Source organism: Lepidothrix coronata, unplaced genomic scaffold (genome assembly GCF_001604755.1).
Source record: "Lepidothrix coronata isolate B3197 unplaced genomic scaffold, Lepidothrix_coronata-1.0 Scaffold47, whole genome shotgun sequence".
Taxonomy (NCBI): domain Eukaryota; kingdom Metazoa; phylum Chordata; class Aves; order Passeriformes; family Pipridae; genus Lepidothrix; species Lepidothrix coronata.
Genome location: NW_016690227.1, coordinates 3,933,589 through 3,959,713, shown reverse-complemented (window position 1 = coordinate 3,959,713; position 26,125 = coordinate 3,933,589). Strand labels below are relative to the sequence as shown.

The following is a 26,125-nucleotide window of genomic DNA, read 5'->3' as shown; positions in this document are numbered from 1 at the left end:
TGGGGAGAGGTGGGAATTTCTGCAGGCTTGGACTCCTAATGCCCCCAGGCACTACCCTGGCTGTGATCCATGTGTTAAAACTTCACGCAAATTCTTTTACATCCTCGTGCCCCAAATTGCCACTTCCAGCATGAAAACACCCTGGGGTGTTCTCCTTCCCCTTTGACCTTTTCTGCCATAAGTGCTATGCATGGGGTCCATGACCCATGTTTGGGCCACCGTGTGGCTGCTGCATTGCAAAAATCACAGAATCACAGAAAATATTCTGAGTTGGAAGGGACTCACAATGATCATCAAGTCCAACTCTTAGGTGAACGGCCCATATGGGGATCAAAACTACAACCTTGGTGTTATCAGCACTATGCTCCACTCAGGAAACTTGCTGGCACTTACCTCGGCTGGCCCGGCTGCGAGTGCGGACCCCGAGCGCCATGGTGCTTTCCCCGCCAACGGAGGAGGTCTTCAGCACAGCCTTCATGTTCTCGTGCTCAGCAGCGTCCTCGGCGTACTGCAGCCCCTGCGGCTGGCTCTGGCATGGGGGTGAGCTGCTGGAGAACTTGCCAGACTGTGGGAGGAAACGGATTTGTTGTTTCAACTGAAAACAGCATGGAGAATAGGCCAGAGTCTTGACTGTGAATTGCAAGGAGAAAAGTGCCCTCCAAGGCTTGGTTTGGAGTGCAGCTATTCCCAAAAGAGCCCAGCAACAGTTGTTCCTCTCCCAGAAGCATGTACCCTGACCAGAAATAAATCTAAAACAGGGTGACAGCAGGGAGCAGACAGTCAGAGTCAAAACAGATGCATTAGCTTGAGCTTTGTCCTTATGTCTGAGAGTAAAAGGTACAAGGCAAGGACTTGCTTTGAAACCTTCAATCCAGACTGATCTAGGGTCAGGCATGATGCCAAGGGGGACGGCATGAAACCCAACACAAACAAGAAATTGCTTTTTTTTTCTGTACAACTTTCAGTAACAGGGCAAAATGGGGACAGTGGTCTAGAAAGAGACACCTTTTCCTCTTGCCTCTCTGCCTTGCTGCACAGAAAATTCTCAAACTGCTCTAAAGTACAATTATCTACAAGTAACCTTAAAATACATTACCAGTAACCCTGAAAAAATCTCTGGTCCCAAAACACCCAGCCAAATTATTTCACGGTCAAAACACAAAAATTGCAGTCAGCAGTTAGAAGAACAAACAAAACCTTACAAGAGAATGAGGGATCTGCCCTCTGCTTCCCTGTCACCACGACTACATGAAGAACAACAGCAGCTACATTAGCTGGGCATGCACAGTGTGGGGATGCAGCAGCCCCACCAGTTACTGAAAGCAACCATCTAGGAACCATCTAGGAACCATCTAGGAACCATCTAGGAACCATCTAGGAACCATCTAGGACCCTGCATTACTAGGTTGCTCTCGCTTCTCAGACTGCCTACAAAGGGCTGTGATGGTGGTATTCACCACTACGCTGTTCTACAGAAAGGTCAGAGCGCATTTAAAATACAGTCCTGGCTGCAGAAAATACCAACCTGTTGACAACAAACAGGCATCAACAGATACCAACATCCCTCGGTACTCTCAGTTGTATCAGCCTAGCATCAGACACTGAAATACATTTTCTTTCTCCTTTTAATCTTTCTTACTCTGACTGATTCAGCACAGATGAAAGGAAAAGCGCTGCATTCTCTTCCTCCTTTGCGTAATAAACAACATTAATTATTCACTTGGTGGTATCAAGCCAGTCAGTTAAAGGGATGCAAACCTGCAAAGCCTTTCTGTCAGAGAATGGCAAATTGGAAGAAAAGACTGGGCCCTACTTTCAGAGCTTTGATCAAGTCCCCAGGGCTGTCAAGGTTGCAAATTGAAAGTGTTTAATCTGGAAATTAATGATAGTATGATTCTATTTTAACATAGCGACTTTTTGGGGTAAGGTAGCAAGTTAACTGAGCAGCAAAACAATAATCCCTACAAGGCACTGAGCTAAATATACCAGCATGAGACCTATTTTGATGGTGCAAAGTTTGTTTTCCTATTAAAATATTAGTTTGCAATATTTTGATGTGAAAGTATGCAAGTGCTAGAGTTTCACATGTGAAATTAAAAGATAGAAAAACATTACAGAGAAACCTCTATGAAAGTGCATGCCGTTTTTGCATTAAGACTACTCTCTCATACAGAGTGGGTTGTAAAGACAATCAATACTATCTCAGAAAAAACCCCAAGGATAAAGCCTTCACATAACTGTTAGTTACTATTCACACAGGTTAGTTAAACGTTGGCATAAACAGGCAAATTCACGTAATTTTCTTTCTGTATCTCAAGCTATACAGCACAAATCATCACTGGGGGTGAAGCTCTGGAGCCAGAAGTTATATTTTATTCCTTAATTTTCAGATGTTGCCATAAATTACTGCCCAAACCCCAGCTTCTTGAGCAGATGATCACCACCGTGAAACAGTAAGCAGTAAGCCACATTGTTTATGTTCAGCAAATTGAAGAAAGCTCTAATGCTGAACATCAAATGCACTGCACAATAGATGCTCCTCAATCCAATAAACTGTTTTATTATGAATATAGCTAGAACATTATAGTTCTTAAATTATTTATTCACTCGTTAACTTTTGACATCACCTTCAGAAGCACTTCATGATAGATACACGGCTCACCTCTATGATGACTGAAGTGTCTTATTCTCAATTTGTACATCAAAGAAAACAATACAATTTGCTTAACATCCCTATATCCTATTGTTTTTGAACACTTTATAAAATAATACCATGTGGGATTACACATTTTAATAATGAGTATGAAATTTTCCTGATAATCCATAGCCCAAGGTAATTTATGATCCCCATAACATTTGGATCACTGATGTTTTGGGTGATGAGGATACTTTCCAGTTTAATGAAGAGACATTAAGGAAATGAAATGAGGAAACTTAAAATTATTAAGGCCTCAGATCAGGATATCCTTATTCCAGAGGACAGGTATGCATATGGTTAAAGCTGACTGTAAAAATGCATTCTTGTTATTGAGACAAAAAGGTATGAGAAAAATGTCATGGTTCATAGTTCCAGCTGAGCAGATGGAGTTGAGCAATCCATACTATCTGAGTTAGAAATTAGATGTCACAGCACACAGGAGACATGGGATGACATGCTCTTTCAGAGAACCATACCTCAGCATCCTCCTCTTCATCAGTCTGGCACCGGAAACAAAGGACAGGGTGGAGAAGGACAAACAGCAAGATTTAGGAAAGACAGCATGGTCAAACCACAACAGAGTAAGAGGTAACCATGGTACTGTTTATGCAATAGGAGGACATAAAAATAGAAAACATATAAGGATTTCATTCTTTAGACAAACAGCTTGCTCCATTTTGTTTTTTTAGCTAATTGTACTTAGAGGAGTCTGTCACTGTCAGTAGGGTATGCAAAAATTTCCTGATTTTTCTTAGAGAAATTACGAACTGAAACTACCCCTAACCCATCCTATTTCTCTCCTTTGAATTGAGCAGTTGTTTGCACACTTTTTGCCCCATGGAAACTGAGAACACTAGGAAGGACTCCCTCTCCTTTTCCCTGTGCTCTGTTCAGCACAGGGAGGTCCTGGCTGTTGTTTCTTTCAGTGCAGAGGTCGACTTCTTGGCAATTCCTTTTCTCTACCCTTAAGTGCTTGTTTTAATTCCTTTTTTCAAGCTGTGGCTTTTCAAATTCCAATTTAACAGAGCACTCAAATCAAATGCTGGGTAGTCTTTGAATAAATGCTTAAAGTTCTTCAGTAGCTGCCTGATACCTGATACTGGAAATTAAAGAGATGCAATTATCTGTTGTCATTCAGGGCTTTCACCCTCTGTGACAGCAGGCATGTAAAACTATTTTGACAGTTACACTACATTAAATGCAATGGACATAAAAAAATATTGTGAGATATGGAATGTTCTTAAATTTGGGGATTTACAGGGAATTAGCAAACTATTTAGAGCTGCGTTCCCAAATGCCCGGGGAATTCTTCACTGGGTTGTAAGATTCCCCACACAGAAGGTTCCTGAAGTAAAACACAGTTTCTCAAGTATCTGGGCTCCATGTTTCCATAATTTTCAGTTTGACTGTTTATAAAGTGCAAACATAGTCCAGAAATTTTTTCATTTGTGAGTTTTGTTTTGTTTTTTTAGAAGCAGCATTCCACCAATACTATTCTCCTCCTTAATGTTACTAATACATATTTTTGACCTTATCTCCATCTCAGCTCTGATTTCTGTCTGGGATTGATACATTCTGTTCCAGAAACATTCATCATTAAAAATGAAAGCCTGATTTACTTTGGCCCTCAGTTTAGTTTCAGCACAATCTCCATAAGAAGATTAGCTGTGAGTGCTGAGCAGCACATTAACATTACTTTTTAAGGGTATGTTTTATTCAAAGAGTGAGATGCTTATTTTTCTTTGGACACAGTGGTACTAACAGAAAAACAGGCAGTGTGTTTTGCAGAGGGAGCACGGCAGGTATGTTCCCTTTATATTAAAAAGATCTATTTGTCTTTTTTCCACCCACTGGGGGCAGGGAGTCACACTATTAAGCAATTCTTCTGAGGAAGACCACTGTTCACTTTTTGCCATGAATAAGAAACAGAAAGAAGAAGAATGGGAAGCAAGAACATTATTGTATTCTAATCCCATCTATCTATTTATCTGATCAAATACATCATCCTGTACATCTATCTAATAAGTAAAAGGCAGCAGGAGAGCAAATTAAGCTAAACAGTACAAAAAGGCAATCATTGCAAGGTAAAATAGCAGAGAACACACATTGCAAAGACTGTGTTCCAAGCAAAAGTATATGATATTATTACTTTATATGAAGCTAGATTTTTATAGATTATTAAAGCCCCAGCTGCTGGTGTTCCCGCCTAATCTAGCTAAAAGTGATTTGCTGTGGACTTTCTCTAAGGGCAATGTACGCTTCTCTGCTTGACTTTGCTCACCTTCTGGGAATTACAATTTCTCTTCCTCCTGCTCTGGGTGGAGAGCACTGCTAGAACCACTGTCCTTCTACACCCAAAGCTACTCCAGTGCACAGGAGGAGCAGTTCACCACCTCCATCATGTTTCCATGTCTGAAGAGCCGTTTGCCCCCAGCAAATACTGACAACAGGAGTGAAGGTATCAAAATAAATAAATTAACTTTTTGTTTCACAAGGGAATTTGCTCTCACTCAGGTGTGTGCATTCTACCTTTTATTTCATTATTCGTTTCATCATTGTAAATACACTGAGCAACAGTAATAAATTAGGAATTTTGTAATATGTAATATTACCAAAAAGCTGTGAAAGAATATTGCTATACTGAATCCCACTTGCAGGCATAAGAAGTTAATTTTAAGGAAAAATTTCTGCTTGATTTTTCTGTCACCCAAGATCGGATGTTGCAGGACGATCTGAGATCTCTCTCCTTCCCTACCTCCTGGCCTCATATTTTTCCTTTAGGCTAGCATTTATATGCGGTGGATTTGCTGTTTCAAAATATTATTTCTATTACATAGCAATTTTGGAATTGAAACTCTTAAGTATCATGAAAAGCAGAGTTTCATAAATCTGAGAGACAGATGCTTATATTACCTACTATTACTACAAACCATTAAAAAGCTCAGACTTGTTTTGATAATTGCATTTCTTCCCTATTTTGCTTGCTTGTTATTTTTAGAGGGCCTGAAATGAGTACTAACATTGGCTAAAGCCAGACATAAGGTTACAGAGACTAGGCAATTTTCCCTGCGAAACTGTGGCAACTCACTGTTCTTTTTTCTTTCCTTACCCCTCCCCTCCAGACAACATTCACGAAAATTTTAACTGACAGTGCCCAGTCCACTTCAGCTATTAAAGAACACATAAACATAAAGATATCTGTGGTAAAAGGCTGAAAGAAAGACTGGAAATATTCCCCATCGTGTTCCTCAGCCCTACTCCATGTGAGTAGTTGCTGAAGCTGATGCGAGTTCTCCGTGCAAGGAGCCAGCAAATTCTCTCCATCGAATGAGCCAGCACCCCTCTGCCTTCCAAGACTGCAGGGGGGACCAAGGTTTAAGAGATACGTGATGTGACTTCTCGTTAAGAACTGGTTTGGTTCTGGCTTACTCTTTTCCCACTTTTGCTAAAATCCCTCTTCATCTACCTAAAAGCAATATACTGTAAGGTGATAAAAATGAGAACCTGAGGAAACTTTCAAAAGGACAGGAAGGTAAATTTCAAATAACTGCACGATACTTTTAGGTCACCAAAAGCAGAAATTAAAATTCCACATGACTACTACATATTGTAATTACTTTCTACAAAGAGTTTCTTTCCAATGTCAAGACCTTCGCTTTCTCCTATCAGTATTTTGTAACTAGTAAACACACTGTCAATGCATTACTGATCTATTTTCCCTTTACAATGCCTTTGAATATAAAATTCTAAGAAAATCAAGACCAGATACAAACCACAGCCAAAACAAGACTACAGTAAAATTCCCCACTTTCATCATTCTTCACACATAAGTATCTTCCACCCTGCTGACTTGGAAACTTGTTTTGATGTAGATCTAACTTTGAAGTTGTCAAAGGAAGCCACGACAAACAGTCTGATGCAACTTTAATTCTGTTTTACCATCTACTGCAATTCAAATGAAAGGTAAATGAGGCCATATTACTGGGCTATGGTTAAAGAGATTTAGCAAGTTCTGAAATAACTATATGGTCACATGAATAACTCCCTTAAAAACATTCCTATAAGGGCAATTTTAAAGAATGTTGGTTTTTCACTTCAGCGGGCTTTTTGGTTTTAAGCTAATCGGACTGTTCTATAACTGTAAATTAATGATAGGCAAAAAATGCTCCCTTTCTTGAGACCTACAAGATATTTTTAGGTGTAACACTATCTGTCAGATGGCATTTAATTCTTGCCAAATCTCAACACTATCTCGAGCTGAACAAGAAATCTTCTTCCAATAATACTTTTATTCTGGGAAAGCCCCTGAAGCCTCCTTTCCTCCATTTTCAAGAAACAGCCATTGTCCCTGGCTCTGCTCCTTGCTGACTTGCTGTCAAGCCTGAGCCTTTTTCGGATTTGAAAGGGACCCATTTCTCTGCTTCCTGAACCCAGCTGTCAGAGATCAGATCTCCTTTTCCTCTAGCATTTTCTGCAGGAACAGGATACAGAGAAGCTTTCTGTGCTGCCACAGCCAGTTCTTATGGACAGATAATACAGAAACGCTACATCATATAGTAGGAAAACAGTAATTTCTTTGCATTTCAATATTGCTTAAACTAGTAAAAAATATGAAAGCTATTTGAAGAAACGAAAATTTTTATTTACCAAACTCTTTGGTCAATGCTGTCTTTTAGCTCCTCTAGAATATGTCAGTCAAGAAGCAATTGAAGAAAGTCATCTCAGTTCCCTAGTGGTAGTTTTGAAAATTTGTATGACTATATTATAGCCTTTGTATAAAATCAGAGCCTCTTCCTTAACCTAAGGCTAGACCAAAAGGAAAATCTTTTGATAATAACAGAGGTTTAACATTTTCTCTAGATGGGGCAGATTTCCAAATGTAAAGAGGATACTGTCAGGAAAGATCCACAAATGATCATGAGACAATGACTTAAATACAATCTCAGTTTATATCAGTTTCAATGCATATATATATATATATATATTGACCCACGTTGCCTGAGCTATAAAACTGTAATCAGCTTAGGGCTTTTCATTCCAAAGGCAGAGATAGCTTCATATGCAATGAACCACTTGCATCCACATTTGGATTTTGAGACAGCTGGAAATTTTTAAGAAGTATTGGCACTTCTTAAAACTTTATTTGGATTGAGTTAAACTACATCAACTTTAAAAAAAAAGACAGAAAAAATCAAGGGGATTTTAGAACTTACTATGCTGAGAAAACTGATCTTATTTTAATTTTTTCTATGAGTATGCAACCATACAGTCAAAGTTTGCAGGGTAACATCTACTGTGAACATAAATTTGTCCATTCTTTTAGAACTCCAAAGTACTCTGTTCCCATAAAATTGGCTGTTCTGTACTTCAAAGTTAAGAAGAAAATTGCTGCATGTGCATGCATATATATATACATATACAAACATAAAAATATATAAAATTCCAAGACTAAAGACTATATTAGAATAGTCAAAGATGGAGGGAAAAAATCCATCCAAGTATGGTTGTAATCACTTAAATGGCTACAATGATTCGTAATTTAAATTATGTTCTCAATTAGGAGTCAAATGCCTAGGCTTTTTTGCTTTTTCAGACAGCTCCTGTCTCCTAGATTTTCTGGACACTGTGCAACAGAGAGAAGCTCTTTTTGGATGCTTAATCTCAATTTGTTCTCATCCTATACACTTGTATGAAGCAGAAAATATACACAATCAAGGACTTGCAAGTTTTGTCTTCTAAGCGAACGGAGTTCATTACTTACAGTAGAAGAACCTCTAAGAATAAAAATAGAGAGTAGCAACACTTCATACATCGTACTCAATGAAAGAAAGTTTTAAAAATCCATGCTGTGGGAGATACATTTTGCCACTTACATCTGTTATCATTTTCCCTCTGGTCTTGTTTCTTTCCCTGTGGTTAGCTCGTTTCTGTTTTTGCTGCAGAACTCGTTCCCTGGTGGTGCGGTATTCCAGAGCAAATTCACTAATAATTTTGCAAAACTTATTGATGTTGACTTCACGTATTGCGTAGGGAGGATGACCCATAAATAACAAAAATGAGTGAAACCTGGAAAACAATGCACTCATAAATGTAAAGGGAAAAAAAATCTTTATTTATGATCTCTGGGGAAAAAAAATGCACATTTCACTTAATCCATTTATTACTTTACTAGCTCCCATCACTTCCTTTGTGCTACAGAACTTTCATGGATGCTTTGCATAACATTGGTATGTTTTATAATTAAAACCATGAAAGTCTAGACTATGATAACTCCATCCCCGTCTACTTTCCCAGGCCGATGCAGAAGATAAGATGTTTGTGGAACTCCATCTACTTTATATGACTAATTTGGCACATGAACGATCAATTTCATTTCAGTTATAGAAAAAATATTTATTAAGTTTCAATTCTATTTATTTGAATTAAGCAACTTCAAAGAGCCTATTAGGGTGTTGGGCAAAGCCTAGACAAGAAGAATGCAGATTTACAGGCTAGCAAACACAAGAAGGAAAGAATTTCTGGTTCAAAACACTGACCATAAAATTATATTAGCTACCAAGTACATTAGTTTGGGATACTCTCAATTCACAGTTTTACTTCTTCGGTGGCATTCAGAGCTTTTGCACTATTTGTAATTTTTACTACTGTTTCTATACTTCATGATTTACAACAGAGTGCTGAATGTTTAAAAATACATGGGAATTCCTTTTAACTACATCTACCTTCCCGATGATAAAAAGTTTTCCCAATTCTAGAAAGATGCAAGTACATGAAAACAATTTTTAAGAACTACAGAAGTAGTTTCAGGATATCATAAGGAAAAATTAATATTTTTCTTATGTGTAGAATGCATATGGTAACCACAACATTAAACTAGTGAATTCACTTCCCTTTCACTGCAATTGGGATTTCTGCTTACTTATGGCATAAACCCCAAATCATTATGAAAACAAAAGAAGAGCTGAATCAACTTTTCAAGTGTATATCCACAAATTTGGGATCATTTGGAATCCAGTTCCTAATTTTGACCACAGCAATTTGGAAATTATCCAGAAGTTGGAAAATCTCTCACAGTTTCATTAAACCCATCTGCAAATCCTGAGGAGAGGAATCTTAATTCTGTCTTCAGCTGCATAGCCATAAAACACATAGTCGTAGATCTTGCAAATAAGAGTGATGCTGCCTACAAAAGAACTCATTGTACAAGACTTGCTTCAACTTCTGCAAATGACAAATTTGCCATTAAAACTTCATTTTTTTTACAGTCTGTTTTTGTTTATCAGACAGTAAGCCAACCCCCCTCAAAAATATTGAAGGATGAACAGAATATATAGCAACTTAACCATAAAGCTGCTAGCTTTTGGGGACTAGGTGTTAAAAGACCCAGTTATTGTACCTTGGGAATAAATGATTACCTGGAAGATTGCTTCTTTTAATCAGAAATACAGAAATTTCTGGAGTGGGGATCTTTCTTAAATGGAGTCTATACCAAAGTATGCACCACATACAACCTGGTAACATTTCTTGCAGGAATGTGGATTAAACGCTTATTTAAAAAAACATATTTATGATGTCATAATTTATAATCTTATCAAGTCATCTACTATCAAGGTATTGCTATCCCCAATGTAATTCTGTACCTGTTAATTATTCTTCTATGAACAATCTTCAGGATTATGATTCTTTCTGCACAGTCTTTAAGGAACTCAGACATTTTTTGCTTTAGACTTGGCTTCATTTCATGCTTTGCTATAGCCTTAAGGTGATCCCATGATGCTTTGCACCGTCTTTCCATCTGACACAGGTTTTCCTGGAGTTGTTCAAAGTCAACCTGAAAAAAAACAAAGGAAAATAAAAGGTAACACTTGAAGTGAAAACACGGCTATTATATATTTAGATATCTGACCTGCAATGTATGTATAAGAAAGGGTCAATATAGTGGCAGCACAACATTAATTCACATTATGAATTACTACTAAATAAATAAGAAATAGCTTTCTCTGTCACACTACGTCTAGGCATGTAATGTTGGTAAGGCAAACTGAAAAAACAAAGAAATATCCATACACACATATATATTTGGTTTTAGTCCTGCAGCTAAAGAAGGGACAATAAAATATTGTGATGTGTTTTTTCCCTTGCTAATAACTTCATGTCTGCACCAAGTAACTGCATGACTCCATTCTTTCTGAGGTAATACAAAACTTCTCTTTTTTTAAATCCTTTTCTCTACTACTCATAGCTTTTTATGCCCTGTTTACTGCTCACTGTTGTACCCCGCCAACACTTCTCCATTTTAGGAAGCACTTGGATCTATTCCCTAGTCATGTACTGACTTGTTAATAGACGATCTAGTTCTAATCACAAAATTCACAGGCCAGAATTTTTTAAAGCTTTATTGAAAGTATGTATTATTTAGTGATCTCAGCACTAACTTTCATCCCTTGATATATGATACGAATTTATTGGCTTGTAACAAGATCGTGTAACGACTTTGAAAGTCTCTCAACACAGTTAAAATAAATGATTGCATCCTACAGTAACATTCATCAGGATAGAAGCCAACGCATTCCACAGAAGGTGAGGGAGAGCTTGTCCTTTATTCATCAACCAAAAAAGGTGTTCAAATCGCAATAGTCTTCAGAAGACATTCGGGATGTGTTGCTAACAACTGAACAAAGTGCATTAACAACACAGACATAGCACACAACAGATGAAAAAAATAAAACTATCCAACATGTTCTTGAATTCTGAAGAAAGGAAAAAACTATTTTATAATACCACTTCACAGTTCAAATGAACTCAAGCTATAAAATACAGACGTAGCTCTCGGATTCTAAACACATCAGTGCTTGGGATGTTATAGTCTCGTACCCCAGTTAATTCCTTAATGCTAAATGAAAACCAGTGTCAGAGACAGGTTTTATTTCATTCTTCCTAGCTGTGTGCATCATCCACTGCTGAGACCTATACTGAGGATAGCCATAAGAAATCCATTATTATTAAAAAGCTCCTGGTATTGATTTGATTTGTTTTTGCTGTGATTTATAAAGTGATGAATTTTTCCTCTTCACAAGGAAATAAAAACATCCTTTGATCCATTCTGCTATTCAGAAAAGCCCTGCAGGCGGAGCAGCTGTGGGGTTTTTGCTTTCCTTATATCCCTATCAATGCATATGTTTTAAAAAAAACCTGTCCTTTCCAGGTCAGTATTTTCACTGTTGATGATAAACACATTGCTGCTCTCCACAGATGGTATATCTAAAACACACATGGGAAAAAATACTAGCATTCCTGTTAAGGAAAAAAAAAAGCCAAGGTCTAGGTCTTTTTACTTGTAAGAATTATCCAACCTAGTTGAGGAAGCCTCTCAGCCCCTGCAGCTGAGAAATTTAAATTGATGACATTTTATGACAGCTTTCACTGAAAACAGAATGGGTTTTAATCTATCAAAAAGCTCAGAGATTCAGGTCTGTAGGGATTCAAGAAACATCTTTTGAGAACAAGTCTGAGGGGAAAAGACGCGGCAAATTCTCGGACCCTTGAAATCTGCCAACAGTCAACACATTCACAAGAGTGGGAAGTTCCTGCAGAGACTGGGGATGACAAGTTGTTCTAAGGGATACACAATAATTTTTTGAGCATAAACAGAAATTCAGTTCTCTGGGAAAGTCCTAAGGAGACTGTAGTAAGGTGAATGCCACCTGAGATGTCCTGGAATAAACCTCTGTGGAGCACAGGTGTGCTCAAGCAGAAGTTGGAAACTGCTGGAAGGAGTAAAGCAGGAAATCAAATATAGGATAATGTACCTATGTATTCCCCACAGGCAAACTGTACTATGCCTGCAAGAATGTGCCAAATCTTCATGAAATCTCTGGCTGCCAGCTCTCTAGTGTTTGGTCACTGATTTGTGGACAGAAGGGAATATAGTTACAGAAAAATATCCAGATGTGAAATACTAAAAGTCCAATTTTTCTCAGAGATAATCAGGTACCCCATCTGATATTTCAGGAAGTGATATTTCACCAGTGCCAATTTTTTGTGCTGACACTTCAGTCTGCTCTAGGTCTGTTGTTCTGTTTAGGGTGTTATATACAAATATAACAGCAAGAATGATGAGAAATGATCCCCCAACTATGTTTTCCTATGATAAGGAGAACAAGAACTTATGTGGAGTAAAAACAACAATTATTCAACATATTATGCACAAAAAACCCACTAAAAGGCATATATAATATCATACTACCTCCTTGAAAGTCCACACAGCATTCCCAAGGCAGCATGGATTGCACTTTCTTATTTATGTGCTTATTTCCAACACTTTACTAAAAGAATTAATGCTGTATAATGGTAGAAAAACATGATTCCTTTTTTTTCATTCTTTCTGTCTTGAAAGGAAAGATGCACCAATTTTTGCCTGCAGCTGGGTCATGCTGGGACTAAGAAGGAATTTGGATGAGTTGTAGCTCCAGCAGAGCTCAGCATAGGAGGTACTCAGACAAGCATTGTTGTGGCATTATTTTATAACTATGCTCCCCTGAATAAAGGGAAGCAGTAATCTGAAATAATCATTACAGCTTTCTTCTTGGACAGCAGTGCATGGATGTTGTGCCTGGCTCAAGGAATTGAAGGAAGATGGAAACATGTATTCTTCTTCTTCCTCCTCAGTACATATATATGCAAAAAACATGCAGCTTGATGGCCCTGCTTTCTGTTACCTTCTGCTACACATTGTAAAATTAATAATTTTTTTTTATTCAGGCAAAAGAATGAGTTGTCTTAGGCTGCTATGCAAAATAAAAATGTCCTTCCTTTCAGACACTGAGTAATGTTTATTTTAATTTGTAAACCAATTTAGAAAAAGCAATTTTCTAAATGCTTCTGAGATATATTTGATATGTTTCTCCTTTCTCCTGCCAGGTTCCTCTCCATTCACAGTCACACTAGCTGAAAAATATTCAGAACTATTAGTATCTGTGAAATCTCTTGCTAGGCCCACTGTTCAGTCTTCTCAGAAGTGCCTTTGTAGACACTGTTGCATCAGAGTGGACTAGCCACAGACAGTATATGCAAATTGGATATAAAGACTCATTTATGTGACACAAGCCATACAGAACCTCAGCAAACTATTGCCCTAAGTCACTAACGGGCAACTTCAAAAATAAAAATCTATTTTTCAATTTGATGCATCACCATATTTTGCACAAATGACACTCAGACCAAGAATAAAACCTTCCAGCCACATGCCAGGAACATCAGAACTCATTTTAATCACTTTTTATCATTATTTACTGCTTGCTACCATAGCAGCAGATGACTTTGCCATAAACAATATCACCAAAAAAAGAATTCTACCAAGTTTCTTACTCCACTGGGCTGAGAATTCAATATTGTATGATACACCTACTGCCCAAATGACTTCTCATCAGTTTTCACCTGACTCAAAAACTACCACCATCATCAAATGGCTGAGTATTTACTTTCCTGCTCATTCAGGTTTCATGAAAATTGGTCCTTTAAAAGGCCTATTTTTTTCAAGTTCAACACCATCCCATCCATCTAATATCACCTGCCGCATATACAAGTTTAAAACTTTCTCATTCATGAAATACTAGACCATGCTCCAATTGTTCAGGTAGGACATGTATCAGGGAATCTTTTTGGGTTTTGTGTTGGGATGTTATTTCTCTTTGTGGCCCCAAATATCTCATGGCAACACAGGAATTGCACTCTTTATTATTCCTTGGGAGAGGAAAGCCTGCTTTGAGGTGACATTGGGAATTAAATGCAGTAGCTCAAACCTAAAGTGCCTTCCACTATGTATTCCCTAGGGCAGCATATACAATTCCAGCTATGCAGTGCCATCCACAATAAACAAATATAGTCACTGTGAGATAACAGGTCATTTTTCTTCAGCATTCCCTTAGCTGGAATGTGCTTTACACACACTTTTTCTTTTCCAGCTAAATCTCCTCTAGTCTTTGGGCTAAGCTCCCCCACTACTGTGAGTACAAAACTGTCCTAAAGACAAAGATGCTGCACCTAAATACACTCATGATTCCTGCCTCCTGTGCTAGCATTCAGCCCTTGAAAGGGGTCAAAAATGTCACAACTGGATTGAAGTAAAAAACCCCAAAACAAATAAATGCATGGAAACTGATGAAGCTGAGGTCTGTGCTTAAAAAGCACTTCTTTTCAAAATCACTATATCCAAAGCTTTATTCTGAAGGCCAGTAAATAACTAATTACATATGCACAGCATCATTGTTTTTTATTGCTTGATACTCTATTTATTGTGTATTGCTAGAGCTTGTTTTTTTTAGTGGTGAACATAAAACATCCAGATATTTTCTGAGGAAGACCTGGATGTCTGCATTTTTATCCTAGTCACAAGGTGCATTAAAAAGAAGACTGATGCTTTCACAATGAGAAATGTTGCCTTAAATTCACAGTAAAATGACAACTATTTTATTGTACCTCATAGAAAGATATACATAATCACAGACATAAGCTTTCTCTTTTCAAAGTTCAAGATAGTTTCTGCAGCAGACTATAGCCTGGTCTGAGCTGTTTATAATTTAAGGTCAGACCGTTCATTCTCACATTATTACAGGGATGCGTTCTGGCACGGAACATGAAATCTTCCTCTTTTCCTGAGTTGGTTCAGCGCCAAAGGAAATTCTGAGAATTGCTCCTTGCAAACACACTGTCATCTGAGCACAGCAACCTTCTGTGGCATACATTCAAAACTCTGTCTCCTCTAATATTTCCACACTGGCTTGCTTCACCAAGTGTCACAAGAATTATCCCAAGACCAGTGCTAGTCCAACTTGCACACTGTGGGTCACGCATTTCAAGTGCAATAGATACCAGCTCTTGAAAGAAAGCAAAATATAAAGGAGGTTCTGTCTGGACATTTCTAATTCTAGGGCAAGAAGTGGCATCCTGCAAAAACAATTTTGGAGCTAAATCAACCCACTAATGAAAAATTAAAGGACAGAGGTGCTTACTGAGGTATGACCAGATGAATTTACCCAAATATATACATACCTCCATTTCATTTTAGTTCATTAAACAATAAACACACTAACATGGCATCTTTTTTGCAGATGCTGTATGGCAGTTCCCACAATGTGGGACAAAGAGGAGTAATACCACGAAGTGGTGATGTAGGTCCCTTCAGATGGTGTTATGTCACCTGCAACAACTCCTGTCGTCATTTCACCTGGAATGTTACTGAAACACCACAGTGCTGTCAGGCATAGGTGTTAAACTTCATTTGCTCTCTTTCTGAGAGAACCTCAAAGTCTCATTTGCCATGGAGCTCCTTCCCCCTTGCCCCAGTATGCCCTGCAGCCAACAGGATCTGCCTTACTCTGTGCTGCCTTCACCTCTGCTCCTGCTAGCCCGTGCCAGGAGCTGGGGCAGCGCCAGCGGTCCTTGCTGCGGGCACCACAAGGAATGACACAATTGTAAAAAACCTTGCATTCCTCAACCTTTTTTGTTTTTTTCCATGGAAAATAATTTGACTTTTGGCATTTATTTTTGTTTGAAATAATGTAGGGAAAACATACTTGAATGATAACTGCACACAAATACTTCCTGTCAAGCGAGACAAGAGAAACCCCACCAAAAGAGTACAAGAGGCAGCATTTTTCTATTAATTTTTTCTCCTTTCTCTGCTTTACACTGTATCAGGCAGAAGCTACAGCATGCCAAATGGCACTTCTGTGCCAGACACCTCCTTTCTCCCCATAGCTTCCTGCCAAGTCCCTTGGAGGGCAGATGCAGGCTTCCTTCTCCCCTGTGTATGCCTTAGTCTCCTCCTAAGTTCTTTCCTATCAGCAGTCCTTGCCCCTTTCCCTGTGTTGCTAATGTTTTCTATAGCTTATTTTTAAAAGCTACCTGCTTCTCCACTGCCTAGTATCCACAACTAGTCCAGGTGTCTTGCTGGAGGGGTTAAAAACCAGACAGAAGTTTGACATCTTGTAAGTAAAATAAAATCAGGGGAAGAAAATGACAATTACTAGTTTACTCTATGGAGCTGGCCAGCTTTCAGATGCACAGGGAAAATGTTTATGGGTTAGAGAGAGAAGCTGAACATTTTAATAAGGATACATTTTTTATTTGCGAACAGAGAAGGTAGTGGTGCTGATGCAACTCCTTCTTAAGGAAACTTCTAGGACCAACACTGAGTTTAATTTCAGAAATCTGTGGGTCTCGTTCAGTATTAGGCACATCAGTGCTAGTACAAATTCAGTGAAAAAAATAAAATATGCTAAAAAAGAAAAAAGGACACATGATTTTAATCATGGGATACTAAACAATCAGCACCATGCATGATTTTATACTTTTATTTATATGGAATTCTACTTTTTTTGTAATTTTTTTCACTCGTGCCTCCTTTTTTCGGTGCCATTTATGACTTCAGTCCTTAATAAAAAGCCACAAGTTTTACGATAACTATACCATTTTGTTTCTGGTCTTTCTAACTACTTTTTGGTGAGACAGCCTGTTTTCTTTATGAGTTTTTCTTTCAGGAACAAAAGCTCAGGAAATTCTTATACAATGCACATCTCAGGGAAAGGGGCATCTCTGTTTATCTACAGGATGGAAATTGTTTAGCCTTTGTGGTTTCTGAAAGATGTTTGTAGACAAAATGGAGCTCAAAATACAGTCTAATCCACAGTGAAATATTAATTCTCCTTTTCTGTCAGCTTTCCTAAACCAAGATTTTGCCTTGTCTGTGAACATTCCCTTGAAAAGGGCAGCTTGGATGGCTTCCATGTCCTAACTCTTTGATTTGTGGTAGCTATGATCAAGTGGGAATAGAGCTTGTTACAGTAATCCATCAGTGGTATAACACATGCAGGAACATCCCAAGGAGGGAGACCTTGGGCGTCATGGGGAAGGTTAAGGCTATAATTTCTCTTAATGTGATTTTGTCTGGCCTTTTTAGAATTTCATCCGCTTTGGGCAGGGCCACTAGATCAGCAAACCACAGATTGAAAGACTGTGCTCAATTTTGCACGCTCTTAGACCTAAAATTTTTTATAAGTGACAGCAGTGGGGTAAGCTTTCTTCCACTTTTTATAACTGAAAAATAGAAGATTCACTTGAGAGTACACCATACACAGTAGTAAGGATTTTGGAAAACAAAGGCTCTTCTCTTTTATGGTAATATCATTTTAGTGATTAACTTCATCCCAATCTAAAAAAAACAGTGAAATAACTTCTTAACAAAGAGAAGTAGCACGAAATGAGAAACCAATATACTTAAATGTTAAGAGAGAAGAATCACTTAAATTAGAAACGAAACCATAAAAAAGTTAAAATCTTCCAAACATGAAAAAACAACCTCACTGAAGGCAATAAATCAGTCTAAACATAGGCTGTACAAGAGGAAAACTAGGAGAAGAGTTGGAATCCAAAGAGAAAATATCTAAGGATATAAAACAAAAGCCACAAATTCCTTTATGGTATGAAATAAAAAAAAGAAAATATGTAGGAGGTCCGGAATCACTGGGAATGAAAGAAACTGAGGAAGACAAAAGTTAGAGAAAGGAAGCAAGATGACTTCTTTTCATCGAACTTCACCATAGAGGATGTTGGGAAGAAACCTATTCTGGTTCCTGGTTTCATTTTTCTGTATTATATTTTTGAATAGATGTGAACTAATAGCAAGGTTTGAAAGCTTGTTAGCAGAAACAAATGTGTTGGAGGAGGATGATATCTTACACGGCAGTAAACAAGTAGAATACAAGAATTCTGACAGCAATTAAAATAAAGAAATTAAGCCACTTGTTAAAATTACTATGAATATGTATGAAACTACACTTGGTAATTTGGAGACTCAGAGGATAGCAAAAGTTTCACCTATCCTTAGAAAAGCAGCAAGGTTGATGCAGAGGTCCAGGTTTTATTACTATATCTGGTAACCCAGCTGAAAGGATGAGTAACATGAAATTTAATACATCAAAATAACCACTATATTCTGTATATGTTTATAAAATAGTGGACAGATAAGAGTAAGTAAAGAAAATTAGATTTTAAAATCTTTACAAGAGCCGCATGAGAGGCTGACTATGAAGTGTGAGGTCAAGAGAGCAAAAGAAAAGAAGGAATACACATTGATTCTCATTTGATGATAGGGTTAACAGAAGGTGTCTCACAGTTAGCACTTTGTATTTCAAAATTATCTGGAAACAAAGAAGAACATTGAGAGGATAAAATCTACAGATTAGTCCTGACTGAAGATTATTAGGGGTTTGAGAGAGAAACAGTAAATCTGCTTCAGCAGATCACAGTCATTACTTTAGACAATGAAGTGCACACCGCAGGCAGTATTGGACTCCTCTGTGCATTGAGCTGAGTTCTGAATTGCTTGATCAGCTCAGGAGACTGACTGGATGTCCTTGTGAACTGCCCAAAGAAAACGGGTGTCCAAAGGATAGCAACAGTCAAAAAACACAAAGAAAACCTCAGGACATCTAACAAAAGACAGCAGAAGCAGAACAGACAAACACAGTAAGCATATAATGTTTATAAGGAGAGGCTGGAATACTGTGCTTACTATTATTTAACCCACTCCAAAAGGTATGATGGAGGAAAAGTGTGGAAATGGTCTCAAAAAAAAAAGATGTAAAGGGATCATTTGATACTTAGACAAGGATCTGAGCAGCATAGTTTAATTTTGTCCTGCACTGAAAAAGGTGATGAACCAGATGACCTTCAGAGATCCTTTCCAACCTAAGTTATTCTGTTAAATAGAGAGATAAAAATGTTTTGACTGTTCAATATATTCAGACAGTAAATCCTGAAATTGGCAAAGTCAGCAGTAGACAAAAATAGATTATGAATTCATTGTCACAAGAACTACACTAAGAGCCATAATAAGATTTGATTTTCGCAGTTATAAAAAAAAAATTTATTATGCAGGGTTGTTTCTCCCCCTCAACCCCTCCCTCAATATCCAAACAAGGTGGCCTGTGGAAAAGAAATCATTCCTCTATTTGATGCATATGATGAGAATTATGGCTCATGAAATAACATTTTTCTAAGAGAAGTCTTCCTCTCCTTCTTAAAAGCTTCCTGTGATCTTCTTTCCAGCAGCTGGTATTGTCCACTGTCTGAATCAAGACACTGGAATAGACGTTTACTAGTATTATCTGCTGTAATTATTTCCACTTCCACATGAGAAATGACTCCTAAACAGAATTTTATGTTTGCTACCTCCCATGTTTACTACATTAATCAAGTAATATACTATTTTTAAGGGTCATTCATGAAATCTCATACTCTGAGAGCTCCAAGAGTGATTTTACAGTGTTTCTATCATGCTTGCTAGCAGCAATAATAAATAATCTGCATACCACATTGAGCCATTGACCAGACCTATGCATTAACCAGGAGATTACCATTTTTTGAAAAAAGGAGCTGCCACAAGTTTCCTTTATATCTATTTATTTTCCTTAACTCTTAATAATCAAAATTATTTTCAGGAGGAGGACAGAAAAGACAAGTACTAAAAAGTAGAAAACTTCTTTACTTTGAGGGTGACAGAGCACTGGAACAGGCTGCTCAGAAAGGCTGTGGAGCCCCCTCAGCTGCAGAATATTCAAAACCCACCTAGACGTGACCTACTCTAGATGAACCTGCTTTAGTGGGGAGTTGGACTAAATGATGTGCTGATGTCCCTCTCAGTTCCAACCATTCTGTGATTCTGTGAGTCAAACAAAGTATTTCAAGGACACTTTAATTTTGGAAACAATTTTATTAGCAAAAAATTCATTCTGTCCATTGCCCTTAAAATACAATCAGGCATCCGCCTTAAAAAAGAGATTCCCCTAAACCATAGAATAAATATATTTGAAGATACTGGTCAAATAAAGTTTTAACTTAAAAATAGTTCCTAATAGTTACACACATTAAGAATGTCGTTAACTAATGGTTGTCTAATAGTGCATTGATGAGGGAACCCATCAATAAATAAAGCTCAGAAGAGGAAGTACTGGCATCTTTGAAATTCAGTGCAAATGACACAATGAATCCACATTTATAAATAGTGCTGTAACCAGGGAGGAACAAAAAATCAAAGAATAAAATAAAATCTTAAATATTTCACTTCTAAGAGGTGTTATAAAAACATACATATAGATGTATTTACCCACTGGACATACCTTGGCTGACCTAGTGATGGCCCCGATCTCTGAATACAGATCGGTGCTGTCTGGGAACTTTTCCACCACCATAGTGCAGACATGGTGCAGGAGGGACTGTTTGTGCACTGTGTCCTTGACTTCTGGAACCTTCTCGAGGTAGCTTAACTCAAAAGCTTTGGCCTGTAAGGGGAAAAAAGGGGAGGAAATTAAAAACAAAAATGTTTACTCCTTCACATGCAGATTAGTAGGCAAAAATGATGACCAAGAAGGGGCAGAAGGGAAAGAAGAAGAATCCTATGGGAGAAGAAACTTACTGTTTTTATTAATTTTTAACTTGCTGAAAACTAGGCCTAAAATCACTCCATCTTCAGTGAAACGACTCATGACACAGTTCTCACAACTTGAATATGGAGCATAAACATTAAATTTAAGGAAGTTACACTAGAAGAGTGCCTAGCTCTACATTTCCTTCAGATTATGCTGAAAGAGACAAAAAGCATCCTAACACACATTAAAAAGCAGGTTCTATTTTCTAAACTACTTTTCTAGTACAAAATAAATAGTGTGTGGCAATTATCATAATGGTTTTGACTTCTGTTTTTTAGAAGGAAAAAGCTGCAGGGGAAATGCTGGGACAGCAGGCTTACGTTGGTTCCATTCAGAAAGTTCCCAATAGCTAGTAGAGTAGAAAGGATAAATCCCAAAGTTTTATTGTGCTCCAGTTGGTCCATTCCTTCCTTCAGGTCTAGCAGTGGTTCTGCAACTTCCTGCCATGAGAACAGAAAGGAGAAAGTGAAGACTGCAGTTGGCTAGTTTTTAATTCTACGGTTTAGATTAATTACTGCAAAAAGTTCCTGAACTGGCGTCTTGCAGAGTGTAAACTGGCCATGTGTGCTGGTTTTCTTCCAGGTTCCAGCTCATAAATCACATACAAGGACAGCAAAAAAAAATACATAAAATACTTTCCTAATGTTGCTCCTTTACATATGCAATTGCCTTACTTGTCCTGGGGATTATCCTGTGATTCTAAACAGGAGAGAGAATCAAAGAAAGGGCTGCTGCATTTGAGTCAGATGCATGAACATCCCCATGCCCCAACTGATAAAAAAGCTTCTTAAAACTACTTTTACTAATCTTTGAAAAACAAACAAAAAAGTTTAGAAATCTGGTTGACTTGACATTGCTATCCTGACCCTACAGCTTTCTTCAAATGATGGCCATCTCTGAGTTTTGGATATGATTTTGTGCTTGTTCAAATTTAAAACTGAAAAAAGCTCCTGCTGTAAACATCAAGCTTTACAAATATTCTCATTTTAATCTTTTAACTTAATGCATCTTCCGTCCACGCATGTTATCTGAGTATAGGTATGTAAACTGATAAGGCTTGAAAATATAAATTCTGTTCCATTACCTCGGGAAGCAAACTACACCAGAGAGTTCAAAGGAAGAGAGTGAGGGTAATTGAGTTGACAGAGCTTATTTCTACATCTCTGTGTGAGGCCCAAGGCTATTTATTTTGTATGCACAGTAACAGTTCACATTGTTTCTATCTCCCAATGCCATCCTAAGCATCCATGAGCAGCATTCTTTTCACAGAATCATAGAATGGTTTGTGTTGGAAAAGACCTTAAAAATCATTTAGTTCCAACTCCTCTGACATGTGCAGGGAGATCTTTTTTCCCAATCTCACAAATTTTTCATACTCTTTATGAGCCAAGAAGCCACAATTAAGCTGTTATATTAGACCAAGAGGCAAAATAACTGAGAACTTCATTCTCTTGGAGACATACAGTGGGTCCTTCAACAACTGTAGTGATATTTCACCATAAAAGATGAATGAAACATACATTTCCAGTCACTACAGAAAAATTAACCTCTTGAAAAGAATGTGGCAAAATCAAGACAAATGAAGAGATGGGATAGTGAGCTAAGTAATTTATACATCAGAGGAGAGGTGCTAAATAATCCAAGGCTTTATCAAGTTGAACTAAAATCAAGAAACAGCTGCACAGAATTCTTTGACTTGTTTTCAAGTCAGGTTTGAGTCAGTTTGCTTTGTTGCATTACAGGGATGAAATCAAACTGCTCTGCTTCTGATGTAAGCACAGGCTTCTGACCTATTTTATTTGGATCAATTTTCAACCTGATAAAAATACATCCCTAAAAGTTTAACTTAAAACATTTTCAAGGTGAATATAAAGGTGGCATAAAAGGCTTCCAAAGCAGGCCATACTGAGCCCTTCATTTAGCTATTTACAAGCAAGTTATCTGAGCTCAGACTTTCTTGCATATAGTATCTATTTATGATTACTCTTTATTTCTTACTTTATTGTAGGATTAAAAAACAATTTAAAATATAGTGTGCAAGATACTGAATAACCAGACAAAGTACCTATTCTTGCTTCCTATAAAACTCACCTTCTACCTAAAGAGAGTGGATATATAAGGCAGAGATATCTCATATCCTTGGATAACACGTTTTTTCACCTACAAATTATGTTTGAATGAAATTTGAGAATTGGTCCAGAATTTCTGTCTGCAAGACATCTGATAATGTCTAATAAATGTTTGACACACATAGACAAATGACCTCAGCTAAATGTCTGCAATGAATCCAGTGGTCCTGGGACAAGGAGAACATAGCACGGATGTTCTGTACAGCTAATCTGACACATGCATCATTTACCAACCTGCTGTACTGGTAGTAAGTTTAGTTTCCTGCACCTATGAAATTCATGTGCATGATTTTCTGGGAGGGGAAAAAGCATGGTTGGGATGGGAACTTTGAGATGAACAACATGCAATTTCCTGTATTTACATTTAATCAAGACTGGCCTGCATAAAGTAACACATCCTTCCAAAACAACACAAAGTATCAAGATCATACTGCAAAGCTTAAAAAGCTCTGAAGCACTTTGTAAAATTTTCAGACAGTTTAAGCATCACTCAGAAGTACAATCTTTTTGAACACTTATTTCTGTAGCACACTGTCTCCAGGAAGACTAGAGTCAGGAGGAATCTTTCTTCTCAAAAAAGAAACTGAACTAAGCCCTTTTTTTTTACCAGTCCTACTTGTCTCATTTCTACAGCCGCTTGTATTAATTTATGATCCTTTAAAGTTGTCAGCAATAAAGATGTATTTGCCTGCAGTGATTTTAATAAAAAAATAATCTTATTTAGGACAACCAAAGTTCCTATTCCTTTTTCTTTAGTTTTTAAATTCTCTTTGAGATAATGAAATTTGACAGCATTTGCATCATAAATAGTTCAGTACAAAGAATGAGTAGTAACACTCTAATTTTTCAGAGCAATCAGAAGTCAAGTTTTAAAGTTGAAACTCTACCTCTTTTTTCTTTGCCTTTAAACTATGATACCAAAATAAAGGTGAGAAAAATTATTGTTACACTAATGATCTTCAAGAAGGCATTTAAGTTAACATTTCAAAACAGTATACACATTATCAAACAAACCATTTGGAAAGGGTTTTCTTTTTTTATTTTCTGTACAGAGCAAAGAATGAGTATTCATTCATTTAGTTCAGCCCCTCACAGTCTGAGGGTGCTTCCTACAAATATATCCTGACTTGCTTTAGTTATAAAATTCAAGCCAAGAAAGACTACTTCATTCATCATGCCTGGAAAGCATCTCCTGAACATAAAAAATGTACCAATTAACCCATTTCTTGAACAATTCATGCTCTTTTCTTTCAGGTTATCAGACATGAAACTAAGACCTACTTAGGCAAAACTCTGTTCTTGGCAGATGAGCAGAAGTATGTTCTCATGTATAAGAACCCTGGTCTTACATCAACAACTCAGGTATTTCACACTGTTGATACCACGGATCATTTAAAAATTTCAGCCTCATGGAAATAATACCAAGGTTCATTAATTTCTTATATAAAATATATGTGTCACTTGATAAACAATAAGTGCATTCTGAATTGCTATGAATTTTCCTTATTTTAAAATAGATTAAAAAAAATCAAGCAGATGTTTGACTAAAAAATAATGACTAAAACTGTGGAGCTAAGTGATTTTGGCACCTAGGTTTCATAAAGGGTTTTCCCTTTTGCAGATGGATCTTCTTCAAAAATACAGTTTCAAGAACAGAAGAATATTAGCAGCTCACGGGACTCTTATTATCAGAATCACTAATGCAAACTACTTCATTTTTTAAATTTGAATGTGCTTATCTCAGTCTAAATAACATTTATATTTATTGGTTACCTGGAACTTAAAACTCTGATTTTAACCTTTTGTTACTGGAGAGGTGCTCACTCTCTTTTGTAGTCCTGATGTCTGATCCTGTATCTGCCTCTTCACCCAACGAAGACCCAAGCTGTCTGTCCTATCTGTGCTTGTCTGATGGGCTTCTTATCACATGTTCCTCTTATTTTATCAGAGTTATCACATGTTATTTCCTCTACCATTGTATAATAAGTACTGTACTTAGTCCTATCTATTCAACAGGGATAAAAATGTTGGTTCTATCTTGACTCCAGCTATTGCTTCTTTGAGTAATTTAAATATTTGAGACATTTTGTACTAGCATCCATTCTACATGGATTTTAGCTGGCAACTCAGTAACTTACTTTGTGGCATAACCATTATAGGCAAAGCATCAGGAAAACTATCAGAATTTCTTTAGCTTTTAGCAGTGCTTCAAATGTTACTTTTCGATTTAAAGGACACTAGAAATTCTACGTATATGCAGAAATTAACAGCTACAGCTAACTCGGCTTTCATGAAAGGTACAATTTAGCCTTGTGGTAATTTCAGAGCAGAATAAATAGCTGTACCAGAGTAAAAAAAAAAAAAAAAAAAAAGGGCGAGAAAGTATTCATACCAGATACAAGTATTTTGTTATACAAGTCAGAAATGTAAATGGCTAAGACTAAAATATAATTAAAAAACCCTGAATATTTGTGTGATTGCATTTCTTAATATCTAAGAAGATGAAGCAGAGGAGGAGTAATCTTGACAGTATCATCTGAAAATCAATCCACTTTTGTACAACTTGTTAAATAACCATTTCTAGGTAAACATAAGGCGTTTTCACAAGCATGTCTCACTTCTCAGAATGAGTATCACACAAAGGTATACTGATCTTTCAATACAAAAATTTGTGCACAGATGCAGGTACAAAACTAATATATACAGGAGAGAGTTGCTTTAAGAGCAATGCATGGGGTATGCACCAGAAGAGCAGCCAGAAGAAGGCTCCTCTGCAGAGATTTTTGAAAGACCTTGTGAAAAGCAGGAAG

General features: G+C 37.3%; 1 protein-coding gene across 10 annotated transcripts in view; it reads right to left on the bottom strand.

Annotated features, from left to right (window-relative positions):
- FHOD3 (formin homology 2 domain containing 3) overlaps nucleotides 1-26,125 on the bottom strand; it is a 385,562-nt gene that overhangs the window by 20,339 nt on the left and 339,098 nt on the right. For 6 of the 10 annotated variants that reach the window (XM_017814946.1, XM_017814953.1, XM_017814948.1 and 3 more), the window contains 6 exons: nucleotides 21,507-21,626; nucleotides 20,878-21,039; nucleotides 10,339-10,529; nucleotides 8,572-8,764; nucleotides 3,175-3,198; nucleotides 394-565 (listed from right to left, as the gene is read on the bottom strand). In XM_017814946.1, coding sequence (XP_017670435.1) covers nucleotides 394-565; nucleotides 3,175-3,198; nucleotides 8,572-8,764; nucleotides 10,339-10,529; nucleotides 20,878-21,039; nucleotides 21,507-21,626 — 862 coding nt within the window. The remainder of the gene's footprint in view (nucleotides 1-393; nucleotides 566-3,174; nucleotides 3,199-8,571; nucleotides 8,765-10,338; nucleotides 10,530-20,877; nucleotides 21,040-21,506; nucleotides 21,627-26,125) is intronic. The other 4 variants (XM_017814947.1, XM_017814950.1, XM_017814955.1 and 1 more) reach the window with 1 other exon arrangement.